The sequence below is a fragment of the Aulonocara stuartgranti genome, assembly GCF_965226115.1.
Source record: "Aulonocara stuartgranti genome assembly, chromosome: 23".
Lineage (NCBI taxonomy): Eukaryota > Metazoa > Chordata > Actinopteri > Cichliformes > Cichlidae > Aulonocara > Aulonocara stuartgranti.
The window spans coordinates 22,060,094-22,075,329 of NC_138958.1; the positions used below are offsets into that span (position 1 = coordinate 22,060,094).

The window sequence follows — 15,236 nt, forward strand, 5'->3', positions numbered from 1 at the left end:
GCGGACATACCTGAGTGGCTGCGATCTAATCTTGTTTACATAAAGTAAACCTGCTCCCGAGCAGGTTTACGCTTACGGATCTGTTTCTATGACAGCAAGTCCCGGATGAGCTTCGGAGAACCGAACAATCCAAGATTACGCGAAATCTTCAACAATCAAATCCAGCTAACTTACTTAGTGAGGTACGAAGAACGGACCCCAGGTTATGGTCAGAGTTTCAGATTAAAATCAGCTTTAAGTGCCACATTTTCTCTGATTCTGTTATTTCCAGTCTGCTCTGAGTGTGATGTAGAGTCTCTGCTGAATCAGTACTTGTTTTATATACAACCTGTTGATCTATTTCAGTCTGACTAACAGCACTGAATGAAAGCCAGCTGTAAAGTTATAGCCAGGGGTGCACACAAATGGTCCGCAGGTGTGCATGTGCTTTCAAAATAAAAGACGCGCACCGGATAAGAGGTTGCGACACATGTTTACGTACATAAAAAGGCACTGTATTTGTCCGCTACAGTGGGATTTTCACGGCACATTCTGCACCACATCTCTGTGCGTTCATCATTTGTTTGAAGCCAGCTCACCTCCTGCAACCACATTTCCAAGAATACGTGCTTCTTTTGCAGTTCGGACTCCTTCTGACATTTCTTTGGAGGTGGCGGAACACCAAATTAATTGCTTAAAGGAGCTTGCTTCTTCGACATCTTTAAGAGTTTTAAACAAATGTCTGTCATCCTCCAGAAAATCTTATGTACGCAAACGCACGTTGCAACTTCTTATCTGGTGCGCGTCTTTTATTTTGAAAGCCCATGCGCACCTGCGGACCACTTATGTGCACCTCTGGTTATAGCAGCACAGTCACACAAGTTTACATGTATTCAGCTAGTGATGCAGTGTGAAACAGATGTGGAGCCTAATCTGTTACACATCTGTTTCACACATTAGAACATCCATCAGTCTGTGTTTAGTCCATTTATCACAGAGAATATCCCACCAATAACATAAACTTCACTTTGATGTGGTGAAAAACTAAAGAGGTTTCCTCATCTCCTTCATCAGATTGTGTATCAGACCTGAATGTAGCAAGTAACCTTTAATGTTTAAATGGATCAAGGTTAAAGTCGCTGAGCTCTACTGTACAGCTGTGAGCTTACAAATAAACTGCAGCACAGAGCGCTCAGACACACAAATATTTATTCATCAGCTCACTTCTTCATTGATTTATATCATCCATTCACACATGAAGTTTTGACCCCACATTGTGACAGTCGTTATCTCTGACTGCAGGTTTAGGTTTCATCAAGCCAGCTAACACAAAGAAAGCCTGGTTATGATGAAGCTGCTTCATTGTTCAGCCCTCTGTGCAGCAGCAGATCTTATTCTTATCTTAAAGTTTATGTGACATGTTTTTATTAGGGCTGTCAGCGTTAATCACGTTAAACAGATTAATCGGCCATCACAATTAAGACGAGTAAATTTTTTTATGCAAATACCTCATCTGGAACACAGAATTGACAAACTTCAGACAAACTGCCCAAAATGTGTTGACAGAGACATTTCAGGGATTTTGAGTCATTCCGCGCCCCTGATGGGGTAATTGGTAAAAATTCTAATCACGTTAATCATGATAGCAGATTAATCTGCTTAACGCAATTAACGCTGGGAGCCCTAGTTTTTTATTCTTTTAACATGGCTGTGTAATTGTTACCGTTTTATTCTTATGAAACATGATTTCATTATTGTCATACAGACTGTCACATGTTTCAAAGTGAAAACTGATTGTTTTAATAAGTCAGACAGTGACATTCAAAAACAGCTCAGTTTTTTCATTTTCCATTCAGGGGACTAAAAGCTCAAGTGAGTGTTAAGAACAGCTGAAAAATAATTACAAAAAAGACTGAATCTTTATCATTACTGAATACAACATATATGTGAAATGAAGGATCAATATGGATAAAACTAATGTGTAAATATAAAACTGATTGTCATGTGAAACTGAGGCAGGCAGGAAAGAGGTGGACCCAAAAGCAGAATTTAAACAAAAAAGAGGAACTTAAAGTGGCAGCTTTATTGATGGAAAAAAATAGTCCAAAAAACTAGACACACTGACATAGGGCATGGCACTGTCAAAATAAAAACAGGAAATGACATGACTCAACACAAGGAACACAAGGGAGGCACAGAGACAAACCTAAACGCTAGAAAATCACAGAACTGCAGAAGAATAACTAAGAAATATGAAAAAGAGAAGCCAAAATCATAACAGGAATCAAAACCCAAGAATCAACAAAACCTAACCACGGAGTCGCCCGACTCTGAGCCCTGACATTGATAATACTGAATCGCTACCTTATCATGGTGGAGGGTTTGTCTGTCCCAGGGATCCCATGGGCTATGTTATCGGGAGCACTTTTGCCCCCTGGTAGGCTCTCCTATGGCAAATTAGTTCTAGGTGTGGGACCAGACAAAGAGGGAATCAAAAGACCCCTATAAGTATACAATCAAGGGAACAGTTCACCGTGTCCGGGACAGGTTAATAGGGCCCACAATGGAGGCAGGCCGGGGGAAGGTGCTGAAGGATAGCGTCAGGCACAGCCTGAAAAAGGGACTTGGGCCCATCTTCCTGTAGGCCCACCACCAACAGGATGCCCCGTAGGTGTTGGGTGCTGTGTGTGTTGGGTGGCAGCCAGGGGCGGAGGCCTTAGCGGACCAATCCCCGTCTTCCAAGACTAGCAACTGGGACATGGAATGTTGACTCTCTGGTGGGGAAGAGAGGAGTTAGTGCGTGAGGTTGAGAGGTACCGGCTAGATATAGTTGGGCTCACCCTAACGCATGGCTTGGGCTCTGGAACCAGCCTCTTGGAGAGGAGCTGGACTCTGTCTCAGTCTGGAGTTGTCCTTGGTGAGAGGTGGCAGGCTTGGGTGGGTATCCTGGTATCCCCTCAGCTTGCTGTCTGTATCTTTTTCCCAGTGGACGACAGGGTTTGTTCCCAGTGGACGAGAGTAACCAGCCTGAGGGTACTCCACCTGGGGGCTCTGTTATCCTTAGGGATGGGTACCGGTGTCCGGTGCCATGATTCTGACATAAACGGTAGTAACCAGACCGAAAAGCAGCGCACATTTCGGTGCTTTATTTCGGTGCTTTTTTTTTCCTGAGCTGTGATACACTTCTGGCCAATCATTTTACGTTTCCGAGGATAGTAGGCGGGTCCAGGTACGTACGTTCTTTTAGAGCAGAGCTACAGATTAAAAATGCCCAAGGCGAAGCGGTCAAAAGTCTGGCTGTACTTCACAGCAAAATATGCAAACTCAGCAGCCTGCAACAAGTGCTTTAAGGTGATATTGTGATACTGTCAAAGGAAGTAACACCTCGAATCCGATGAAACACCTGGCGACGCATAGCGGGTTTTTTTTTAAAAGCCGAGAAATGCACTGTATTTGATGGCAGCAGCAGCCGTTCTTCTCTGCGTGAGTAGCTTAATGTTGTTCGTGCGTAATTTACGTTGAGTAGGCTAACCACGTTATTACATTAATGCATGTAAGGTGAACTAGCAAACATCATCATGGCTACATGCGGCTGTCTTCTTGTTTGATGGCAGATACTCCCTTCACTCTGGCCAAAAAGGCTAAAATAACCAAAGAAAAAGAGGGAAACAGCTAAACATGAGAGGTTTTTGGACAAAGTTTGTATTTTTTCCATTGTTTAAGCACTGCTTCCAGCCAAGAGTGATACCATATATGCCCCATAGCTGCAGAAAAGGCTAACATTGTTATCTTTTTACAAAAAACCAGCTGAATATGAGAGGTTTTTGGACCAATTTTGTGTTCTCCATTCTTTAAGCACCGGTTTGAGCACCGTTTGAGCACCGGCACCGTTTCAAAAGTACCGATTTGGCACCGGTATCAGATAAAACCTAAACGATACCCATCCCTAGTTATCCTACTGGGAAACTTTAGTGTGGGCAATGACAGCAAGACCTGAAGGGGCATGATTGGGAGGAACGGCCTCTCTGTTTTTTGTTGTAGGACTTCTGTGCAAAATCAGTTTGTCCATAACGAACACCATGTTTGAACATAAGGGTGTCCTTAAGTGCACTGTGGCACCAGGAAACCCTAGGTTGCTGATCGATGATCGATTTTGTAGTGATATCGCCAGACCTGCAATCATGTGTTCTGGTATTATGTTCCCCTAAAAAGGTCCATGGGATGAGGGGAAGTAACAAAAGGTGTTATATTCCAATAATAACCAAACTAAAAGAGACGGACAAGCCACCTTTTGGAGAAACAAAACAAAACTTAGTTGTTGGTCAAAAAACTGGGACTAGGAGTAACTAGGATTAGTGACCAAACACACACTCCTCCCCACAGACCAAGACCAAACACACAGCTCACTAGCTGCAACCCAACATGGCTCTCTGGAACTAGAGCTTACCTTTCTCTGGCTTTAAGTACTCATAATTGCTGATGGGAGTCAGCTGTACAAAAAAGATGGCACCTAAGGCAGGAGAGATGGCAGGACACACCCACACAAGGGTAATTTCCGGAGGAGGCCCTACTAGGGCCATAACATCTGGACACTCGGGTGAAGAGAGGGGCTGAGCTGTCAACTGATCACCACCTGGTGGCGAGTTGGATCATGTGGCAGGGGAGGATATTGGGCAGACCTGGTGCACCAGTGTGTGAATGCGAGAGTGAATGAATAGTGGCATTGTAAAGTGCTTTGGGTGCCTTGAAAAGCGCTATATAAATCCAATCCATTATTATTATTATTATTATAAACATATGAGTTTATATGAGTGAGGGTGCACTGGGAATGCCAGGCAGAGGCCCTGCTCCGCAAGATCTTCAATACACCCTTCCGGCAGAGCTTCAACACCATTCCGAGTAAGACTGAGAACATACAAATATTCAGCACCTCCATTGCCAAAGCCGCTGCACTGAGCTGCAGCCGCAAGGTGGTTGGTACCTGTCGTGGTGGTAACTGCCTAAACCAAATTCTGGACACCAGTGCTGAAGGAAGCCACCAGGCTGAAGAAGGAGTCCTATCAGGCTTGGTTAGCGTGTGGGACTTCGGAGGCAGCTGATAGGCACCAACCGGCCAAGCGGAACGGCATGCATGGGCAGTGGCTGAAGCAAAAACGCTTGTGTGGGAGGACGTCAGAGAGGAAAAAGACTTTTGGACTGTTTCAAAGAGATTATGGCAAACCGTCAGGAAACTCAGGAGGGAAAAGCAGTGCTCTACCTATAGTGCGGGTGGAGTGCTACTAACTTCGACTGAGAACATTGTCTGGCAGTGGAAGGAATACTTCGAGGACCTCCTTAATCCCACTGGCTCATGGAGGAAGCAGAGCCTGGGGATGAGGGGGATGACTCATCTATCTCCGGTGGTGAGGTCACTGAGGCAGTTAAACAACTCCTTGGTGGCAGGGTCCCTGGGGTGGATGAGGTTTGCCCTGAGTTCCTGAGGGCTCTGGATGTTGTAAAGCTGTCTTGTTGACACGCCTCTGCAATGTGCGTGGAGATCAGGGGCAGTACCACTGGACTGGCAGGCCGTGTTGGTGGTTCCCATCTTTAAGACGGGGGACCAGAGGGTGTGTTCCAACTGTAGGGGAACCACACTCCCCAGCCTCCCCGGGACAGTCTATGCCAGGGTGCTGGAAAGGAGATTCCATCTGTTAGACAAACCTCAGATACAGGAGGCTCAATTCGATTTTAGTCCTGGTCGTGGAACACTGGAACACGAGGATAGGTCTTGTTCATGAGTGATGGGAGTAGGAGATCAACAAACGGATTGGTGCTGTAGCTGCAGTGATGCAGACGCTGTACCAGTCTGCCATGTGCAGAGAGAGCAGAGAGTAAAAGCAAAGCTTTCAATTTACTGGTTGATCTACGTCCCTACCCTGGTCTTGGGCTGTGGGTAGTTACCAAAACAAGCTTCCTCTGGAGGGTGGCTGGCCTCTCCCTTAGAGATAAGGGGAGAAGTACAGCCATTTGGGAGGGGCTCAGAGTAGAGCCGCTGCTCCTCCTTGCAAGGAGCCGGTTGAGGTGGTTCGGGCATCTGACAAGGATGCTGGGTGAGGCATTCCAGGCATGTCCCACCGTAAGGAGGCCCCGGGGTAGACCCAGGAAACGCTGGCGAGATTATATCTCTCGGCTGGCCTGTGAATGCCTTGGTGTTCCCCCGGACAAGCTGGAGGAGGTGCCTGGGTAGAGGGAGGTCTGGGCTTCTCTGCTTAGACTGCTGCTCCCGCAAAAATTTTACAATTAAATTATAATTCATAGAACATACAATAATTACACTGTTGATTTCAGGGAGCATCTCATTTTATACAGACTTAATTATGTAAAGTTCAAATTTTTTTGTACTGTTTGAGTTGATTTACCGCAGCAGTGAATGAATGAAAATTATGAAAAAAAAATGTTGTAACTTTCTTTGTTTAAGATGTTATCTGTTCTGATGCAGTGTGAATTGTATGAAGTAAAATTCATTTACCTGAGTTGTGAGATATAAGGCAGACACTGAAGGAAACTCAGTACTTCACTCTCTTCATGTGAGCAGCCTGTCAGCTCCACTTGTTTCTTCTCTGGTTGGAGTTTCAGCACTTCCAGGAGGATGGAGGTCTTTCTCTCTGAGAGGTTTATGGACCAGACTGCAGGAGCTGACTGGAAAACTGACTGTAATAAGTGAAGGACATTCCTGCCTGTTTTAGTCTCATAAGAGTACAGGTCCATGAGGAAGTCACACCAATTCTCTTTAAGAGGACTATTTTTGTATCTGCACACTGATGATAACAGCTCCAGTATCTTCTCTCCTGTCTGCTGTTCTCTCTCTGCTGCTGCACAGAACAGATTCACAAAGAACCTTGTTGTGTCTTCATCTGATGTATTAGTATCAACACTGGAACAATAAGAAGGAAATATTTAGTGATAATTTGATCTGAGCTGCATAAAAACAACCACACACTATTAATGGATGAAATGCTAATTCCACTAATTGACACACAAATCACTTTATCGTGTCTGTGTGTTTAATCTGGATGTTTGGTTGCTATTGTTTCTGTCTCTTCAGTAAAATGAAACTATGATAAAAAATTACAGACTGTTTTATTTCTTTGTAAGTCAGAAAACTTAGAACTTTACTTAAGGAGCTCTTTGGAACTGAACCTGACTGGACGCTGACCTGTATACTAAAATTAAATGACTACAAACCAGAGGAAAGTTGAACTTGATGAATGAACTAAAGAAATGAACTAAAGAAAAAAACTCTTAAACGTCCCAGAGACACTTTCCTGCATTATCATGTGACAGCTTTTGTCACTTAAATATGAACATTATGTTTGTGCTGTTTACACTTGTCTGTTATGCTCTGTGAAATATTCCCTATTATTTATAATATATATATATATATATATATATATATATTCCCTGTCTGCTTCAGAATTAATTTTAAAATTTTATTGTTGACTTACAAAGCCCTGAATGGACAGGCTCCCGGGCATTTGTCTGACCTCTTGCAGACTTATACCCCCCTTAGATCTCTTAGATCAAGTGATCTTTTGCTTTTAGCTGTACCAAGGTCGAGGCTGGTTCATAGAGGTGATCGAGCATTTGCAGTCGTAGCGCCTAAGCTGTGGAATAATTTACCCCTACACATCAGACAGGCTCATACTGTCAATCTTTTTAAATCTTATCTTAAAACGCATTTTTATTTACTGGCTTTTAATACAGCATGAGAGTTGTTTGTTAATTCATATTTGGTGTTTGCTTTTAATACTCTAAGTTGTTTTATTATGTATGTTGTATTCTTGTACAGCACTTTGGTCAACGCTCCTGTTGTAATTAAATGTGCTATATAAATAATTGAACTATTAAACTATTTAACTATTTATCAAAAGTTAATATTCACATCAAAAGTTTAAGACCACACCTCCAAAAAAAACCTGTATCCCTGACAAACAGAAATCAAAGGCTGTAAAACAGCCTGTACACTTTAAGCGTTGTTTTCAATAAATTGCATGGTCAAAAAATTTTTTCTCTCTCCCATTTATTCTTGTTGCATGTCTACTTGGAGCCTTGTTAAGATCCAACCATGCAAAAAATAATTTTCTGCTATTTTTCAAGTGGTCTTAAACTTTTGATCAGGACTGCACTTACCAATATTTACTGAGTAAATAATTAATCTAGATTTTGATCAATTTACTTTTAGAAGTGCTGCTGGAAGATTAAAAAAATAAAAAATTAAGTTAATATTTTTTTTAAAAACTATATCAAGTTTACCCAATTTCGTTCGGGGTCAACCTTCAGGATCAATAAAGCTTTATTGAATTGAATTGAAGTTTTGTTTATGATGTGCTCTGCTGGACGGGAAAAGAATGTTTGCAGCAGAGTGGCGTCATACAATGAGCTTTATGAGTTAGTGTTGCAGAGTGTAGCACGGTGGAAAAGAATGGAGAGAATCCTCCACTAAACATTTGGGTTGCCATTACTTTTTTTTTTTTTTCTTTTTTACATGCTTTGGGGTCTGTGGCTGTATCCCAATTCAGGGTCTGCAGCCTTAAACTACGTAGCCTTAACAGTCCACAAGGGCCGCGTACTCAAAGACCGCTAAGGCCGGAAGCGCGAGGCTTCTGAAATGGGATGGTCTAGCCTCCGTCACGCTGCCCATGTTGCCTATCAACCGTGATACCAACCGCTGGAAACGTTTCATACAACATTGTTTGACAGAAATGAAGGAGAAAATCTTTTGTTCATTTGTTTGTTTGTTTTTATATGATTGTGTGATTGATAAGTATCTGAGGCTGAGACCACGGGACTGTGCAAACATGATTGTTGGGCTTCATTTCTGAAACGGAACAGTAATTTTATTATATTAACCATAATAGTTATTACAGCAGTGAACTTGAACTCTGTGCCCAATACTGAGCTTCAGTAAAGATTCAAGTTGCAGTTATTTATATGTCTTATCACCTTAAATCTTCACTCAAAGATTTACTCAAAGATATATATATAGATGTATTATATATAAGAGACAAATATTGTTCTTTTATTATGTTGGCATTACTAAATTTGGCTCAGTGCTTACACATATGTGTAAAAAGAAAATGTACGAGCTGTGAAAACTGTTTCTGATAGAATGAAGAGTAGACTGATATATTAAATATTCCTTTATTGGGTGAGAAAATCAGACCATGTCATAACTGCTTTAAGTCATACAGAATAGATATCAGAGCCTTAAACAGGCTGACTTCTGCTAAAACATACAAACACATATCATCCTTATAGAATATGATGTAACACTATAGATCAACTTACCTCAGAATATATAAAGCATATAAACAATTACAGCAATATGATGCAACAAACACAGCAGTGCTACTAATCCAAAATACTCAAAGCTTCATAGAACTGAAACAAACATTTATTTTTAGTTCCATTCTGCTGCTGATACATACTTTAGGTTTCTGAATATTACACTTGTTGCTGCCTTTCATAGTGTGTAACCTGAATGCCCTGAGTACTTTCTCCCACACTGAAAACACTGCAATGATCAAATTATTTGAACATTACCTAATAAGACTGATTCAGGACAGACAATTAGTTATTTTAAACTTTTCTAGCAGTCCTTCACAAACAGGGAACAGTCTGTCTATTCTCTCCATCTGTCAGCTGCTGCTGGCTCTTCCTCCTCCTCTTCCTCACACACTGCTGAGTTTGTCCTGGTGGATCATCAGGGCTGCAAAGCCTCACAGATGATGTGCAGCAGTGAGTCCCTCAGTCTGTCCTCACTCTGCACACTTGCAGTTGTCACACATGAAAATCAAATGTGTGATAAGCTGCAGGATTCAAACACAAGTGTAACTTATAAACACATGTTCATACTTTTATTCCACAATCAGAGAGAAAGAAAAAGAGAGAGAGTGCAGGACAGACAGACAGGTGACAGTCTCAGGTGTTTACACTGCTACGAAACAGCACAAGAGAAGGAGGATTTAGTGTTTGTGTTATTACGAGTGCTAAACATGAAGAGTTCCCAGATGGTACAGTGGACACATGTGTGACTCCTGTGATTAAAGCATCTTTCGTTCAGCTTAACGAGTGAACCGTCAGCTCGTTCAAACACACGTTAAAGTCCGTTTGGCTCGACACCACCGAACAGAGGCAGCAATATAACATAGCTAACATTAACAGTGCAGTGAATCCTGCTTGTGCCGTGATATTCAGGACTGCAAACCGAGCAGCATCACTGACTTACAGCTTGTTGTGTTTGTGGATATATGACTGACTTTAATTATCCACAAAATCATCACAATCTCTGTAAGATTAAGGCCGACTATTGAACGGTGTATATTTTAAAGTAAAGGCTTTAAAACAAAGCTGACGCTGAGTACAAACATCACTAATGTCACATAACTGCCGACATGTGGCCAACAGTAATGTTTTAATGTTCTTCATTATTAAACATTCACACATAAATAAGTGACATCATATTCAGTACTTACTTTTAAGAGTTTACTCTTTGGCCGCCCTGCTTCAGCCGTCTGCCATTTTTTGGGGGGCAAAATTACCCACACCCACCGCTGCGCTATGAAGTCTGGGATATGTTGGGCCATGAAGTCTACACCGCCACATCCTTAAAATTCAAGGAAATGAAGGACGCATTTGAGGGCCGCATTTGGAGCAGCCTTTGAATTGGGACAGCCTTCGTCACGTCGCTGTGATGTAATCGGCCTTAAAATGTCGCCTTTAAGGTTGCAGACCCTGAATTGGGATACAGCCCGTGTGTCTTGTGTGAGGTGTGGTCCACACGCATGTGGGAGTGGACTACTCTAATCTAGCTGCCAGCTATTTGGAGTTGAGTACAGGGAGCAGTTGATTGGGAAGGATTGGAGCCCTTGTCTATAAAGGGGAGAGGAAACCTGAAGGGGGGTTGTTGGGTTTTTTTTGGTAGGACACTGTTGCAGCAGGAAAGCCAGTTGATCTTTGAGACTCCAAGCTGAAGAGTGCACATTTTAAAGGAGTTTTTCCCCTTTAAAAATGGGATTTAAGCAGTACTCTGTTACTTCTCTGTCATAAGAAACTTAACCATCGGGTACTTTCACGTTAACTTTTATCAAGTGGAAAAAAGTTAGCATTCATCCTCCAGCTTCAATGTCGTTATATTATGCTAACGTAGCTGTGTATCTAGCCACCACGTAGCACATCATTATATACCAGCTAGCCCAACTTCAGTAACCCTACAAACGTCACTGCTGTTTAGTTTTCTGTCTTCATTTATGCCAGAAGTGATAGCAGAGCTGTACGTTTTAATTTTTCAGAAATCCCTCAGTCAGAATGTGGTATGTTAGGTTGGAAACTAGTGAGCTAGCTCCCTGATAATTTCTGACTCCGTTAAATTTCATAAATTCTGTTTTCATGGATGCCTGGATGTTAAACTTCATTGTTACACCTAGTAAAGCAGCCACACTGATCATTTAATTAACCCTCTGGGTTCCAGGGTATAATTGGCCGTTTTTGACTACTTTTGATTTCACCTCTGCATTTCACCTTTAAAAACTGTTTATCTTGCCTTGTTTGGTATCATTCTGTTCAGCTCAACCTCACATATCTGAATTTGGAGTCTTTTTCATTTTGACACACTATAATAGCATAACTGATCTAAATTCAGACAAAAAAAAAAAGCTTAAAATCTGAGTAGAAAAAGTTATATTTCATACTGTAAAAACCACAAACATGTTTCATAACTTGAAATGCAAATTTAAATTGTACATTTCTAAAAAATTATGCACAAGTTTTGTAAACAACAAAGTTATATGGTACTATTTACCTAAAAATGCAGCCAATGCCTGAGGCGTTTTTTATATAACCATTTAAAACTATTTACAGAACAATCAGGTGTGCTGCATCAAATAAGAACCCAAACAAATTATTTGTGCCACTCTAAAAAATAGTCTTTCCACTATAAGACAGAGGAGCACACCACAGGCCTAAACTTTGCAGGTACAACATGAGGTGTGTCACTTCTCCCGTTTTCCACCTGGAGACAGCCTTTACACTGCAGTCTGCCTTTGGTGGCTTTTTTGGAGCAACTGTGACATTCAACAGTATAACTGACACACAAAACAAAACAACGACTACACTACACACTAACTACACAAGACAACGCACCAAGTACACACTCCAAACACGCTAAATGTCACAAATCTCTCACATGTGAAAACTCGCTCTCTCTTTCTTTCGCTCGTTCGCCCTTGCCGGTCAACTCCTAAAACTTCCCCCCTATTCCTAAATAACCAAATGCCACATGTTGCCATTTAATTTTTGATTGGTCGACATGATACACTTTAACACTTTTCTTTTCTTTTTTTTCTTTTGCTCACAAGCGGAGAGTGCTTGCTAGTGCTATCCTTAGAAAACTGCGTTTTCCTTCTGCTGTAAATACCACTGTTTTATTCAGTAAAAACATTGTGAGTATTTTTTATTATAACTCTGGTTTTACGTGGCCTTTCAACACAATTTAAAAACTGGTATATAGTTTGAAGTCTACACTTTCAATCCAAGTTGAAATGGAGACTGGGTTGCTGCATTGTGTTGCTGTGTCATCTTAAATTGGGGTCCCAGAGGGTTAAAGATTAAATAATTTAGTTTTAAACTCTCAGTGATGCCTCAGTGTTTGTTTGACTTTGGGACCTGAAGTGGAGTTTGGACCCAGAAATGGCTAATGACGTCAGACTTAAAGACCGGATAGCAAAGGAGAACAACATTTAGTCTATGTATGTTGTTGGTCAGAGTTTTTTTTCTCTTTAGTTCTGATTAAAAAGTTATGATTGAAGACACAAAGTTGGGTTTTACTCTTGTGCTTGTTGGGAAATGAACCTTTTGTTTTGATGCTGGTGTACCTCTGTTTAATTATTCCTTTGGATGTCTGATGAGTTACTGAGTTAGCATAGCAAGCTAGCCATTAGCTAAGTATAACATAAATTCTGTGTGTTCCTTTAAGTGCTCTATTATCTTGTTTATTTAAAACTAAGAGGTGTGTTTTCTTGACTGTAAACAGGTGATAAATATAACAGTGTTTTGTAATTCCCTCATGTAACAGTGAGGTGAATTCTCACAATTCAGTAAGAACTGGATTAATGTGGCTGCTGTTCAAAAAAGACAAGACTGTGTTGATAGCTGTAGATGGAAAATGTTTTAAGGTCCTTTAATTCAGTTTTTTATTTATTGCATTAAGTTGTTATATATGAAGAGATATAGTCACTTGTGCTGATGAAGTTATCATGCAACACTGATGCAAAATGGTTTCACTGCCTGAGCAGGGTTTTCTTTTCTGCAGTCTAAAATTGTTCAAGTGCAACACATTAATCCACCTCTGATGAGTCAGGATGCAGGATCTCCAGCTTTGATGCAGCAAAATTTCCAGCCTACTTAGAAGTGATAGCTGCATTAATTCTGGACTGATAATCTTATGAGATCTCCATACAATACATTATCCGGTACTAACAATAACACTACACAGACACCTAAAGTGAGAAGACTGAAATGTTGTGAAATTTCAATATTGTGAAATGTTAAACTGCTGTTTATGGGGTTGTTTCAATAATTGTTTTAAGTTTTCTTTTAGCTGTGTGTCAGTTGCTCCTTAGTTGGTACATAGAGAACATAAGCCCAAAGATCCTAACTTACTCTACATTCTGTAGTAGTGAAGTATACTGTGTTACACATGCAGATATGTTTTTAAAGGAAAACATATTTACCTGAGCTGTGAGATATAAGGCAGACACTGAAGGAAACTCCTCACTTCACTCTCTTCATGTGAGCAGCCTGTCAGCTCCACCTGTTTCTTCTCTGGTTGGAGTTTCAGCACTTCCAGGAGGATGGAGGTCTTTCTCTCTGAGAGGTTTATGAACCAGACTGCAGGAGCTGAAAATACTGACTGTAATGATGGAAGGACACTCAGGCCTGTTTTAGTTTCACAATCCTTCACATGGGAGAACAGATCCAACAGGAAATCACAGTCTGCATAGGAGCATCTCTCATTAAAAGGGAACGTTCCATGTCTGCACACTGATATTAACAGCTCCAGTATCTTCTCTTCTGGTTGCTGTTCTCTCTCTGCTTCTTCCCATGTCAAATCCGTTTGACTTGAGAGTAAAAATGAAGGAGAGAAACTGGAAGGAAAATTGAACATTTTGTCAGAAGTCAGTTGCATTACAGAAATGTCCATTATCATTTATATAAAACTGTTACATTTCAACATTATTTCATGCAGGGATGTCCTGGTTCATCCCAGAGATTTGGATGTGCAAAGATGCACAAACTGTTGAAGATAAACATGACAACTTGGACCTGTTACATTACCGGCTGTGAGTGAGAATGAGAGATGCATTTAGTGGAATTTTGTTGATTGACCTGACAATAAAAATTTTTTTTGATGATTCACATTTTCCCAACTGTACCTGACATCATGTAAAACTAAAACATTCCCCCTCCAAAAAAGACATTAAGAGGCAAAACTGTTTGCCATAATCAGGGTTAAATAGTGCTGGCATTTTTGTTTTCTTGGCACAACACCCAAACAACTGCAGGTGTCTGAAGGATATAAAAAAAACAACAGCAATAGAATAATATTAAACACAAAGTGAACCCGTCTTCCTTCATTAAATAGGTTCTTTTAGATGTTAAGGAGGAATTGACTTAACCAGGCTGGCGGAGAATGAAGACAACCGGACACCTGCAGCAGATGGGGGAATCAGTGAACTTTTATTGAGGCAGAGACAACCTCTCAAAAACAGCTCACATCAAGAGATTCCTAATATTTTCTGTGAGGATGGGTATATATTCTCTAAAACTTACAGGAGGGGGTTGTGAGGAAAGTGCTGCATTAGCAGAAAAACAACTCCATAAAAGGAAAGCGGCCTTGGGTGTTCTTCGCTTGCAGATATCTTTCGCCTGCAGGATGAGGCGATCGCTTCTTATCGCTCTCAAGGCCAAAGTCGTGAGCACACATTTTTATTACACAGTTGCACAGTAACTTTAAAGCTGAACAATATTTAAAGCTGAATAATGTGTGATCAGATTATATTTTCTTCAAATCCCCCTTTTGACCCATCTTAAATGGGTCAACACACAAAAATAAGTAACATTCAAAGGAACACAGAGACGTGTCGAAGCCTGGCTCGAAAAACTCCTCGGGTCTTATCATTTGTCTTTATCTGTCATTGCAGATGAGGAGAAAAGAGTCC

The 15,236-nt window shown here is 41.1% G+C and overlaps 1 protein-coding gene across 2 annotated transcripts in view; it reads right to left on the minus strand.

Moving 5' to 3' along the window:
• The window catches only part of LOC309701437 (uncharacterized protein), a 266,740-nt gene that overhangs the window by 157,150 nt on the left and 94,354 nt on the right, over positions 1–15,236 (minus strand). For both annotated transcript variants that reach the window (XM_082525624.1, XM_082525625.1), the window contains exons 14-15: positions 13,749–14,162; positions 6,488–6,892 (exon numbers count right to left, since the gene is read on the minus strand). In XM_082525624.1, the coding sequence (XP_082381750.1) occupies positions 6,488–6,892; positions 13,749–14,162 (819 nt within the window). The remainder of the gene's footprint in view (positions 1–6,487; positions 6,893–13,748; positions 14,163–15,236) is intronic.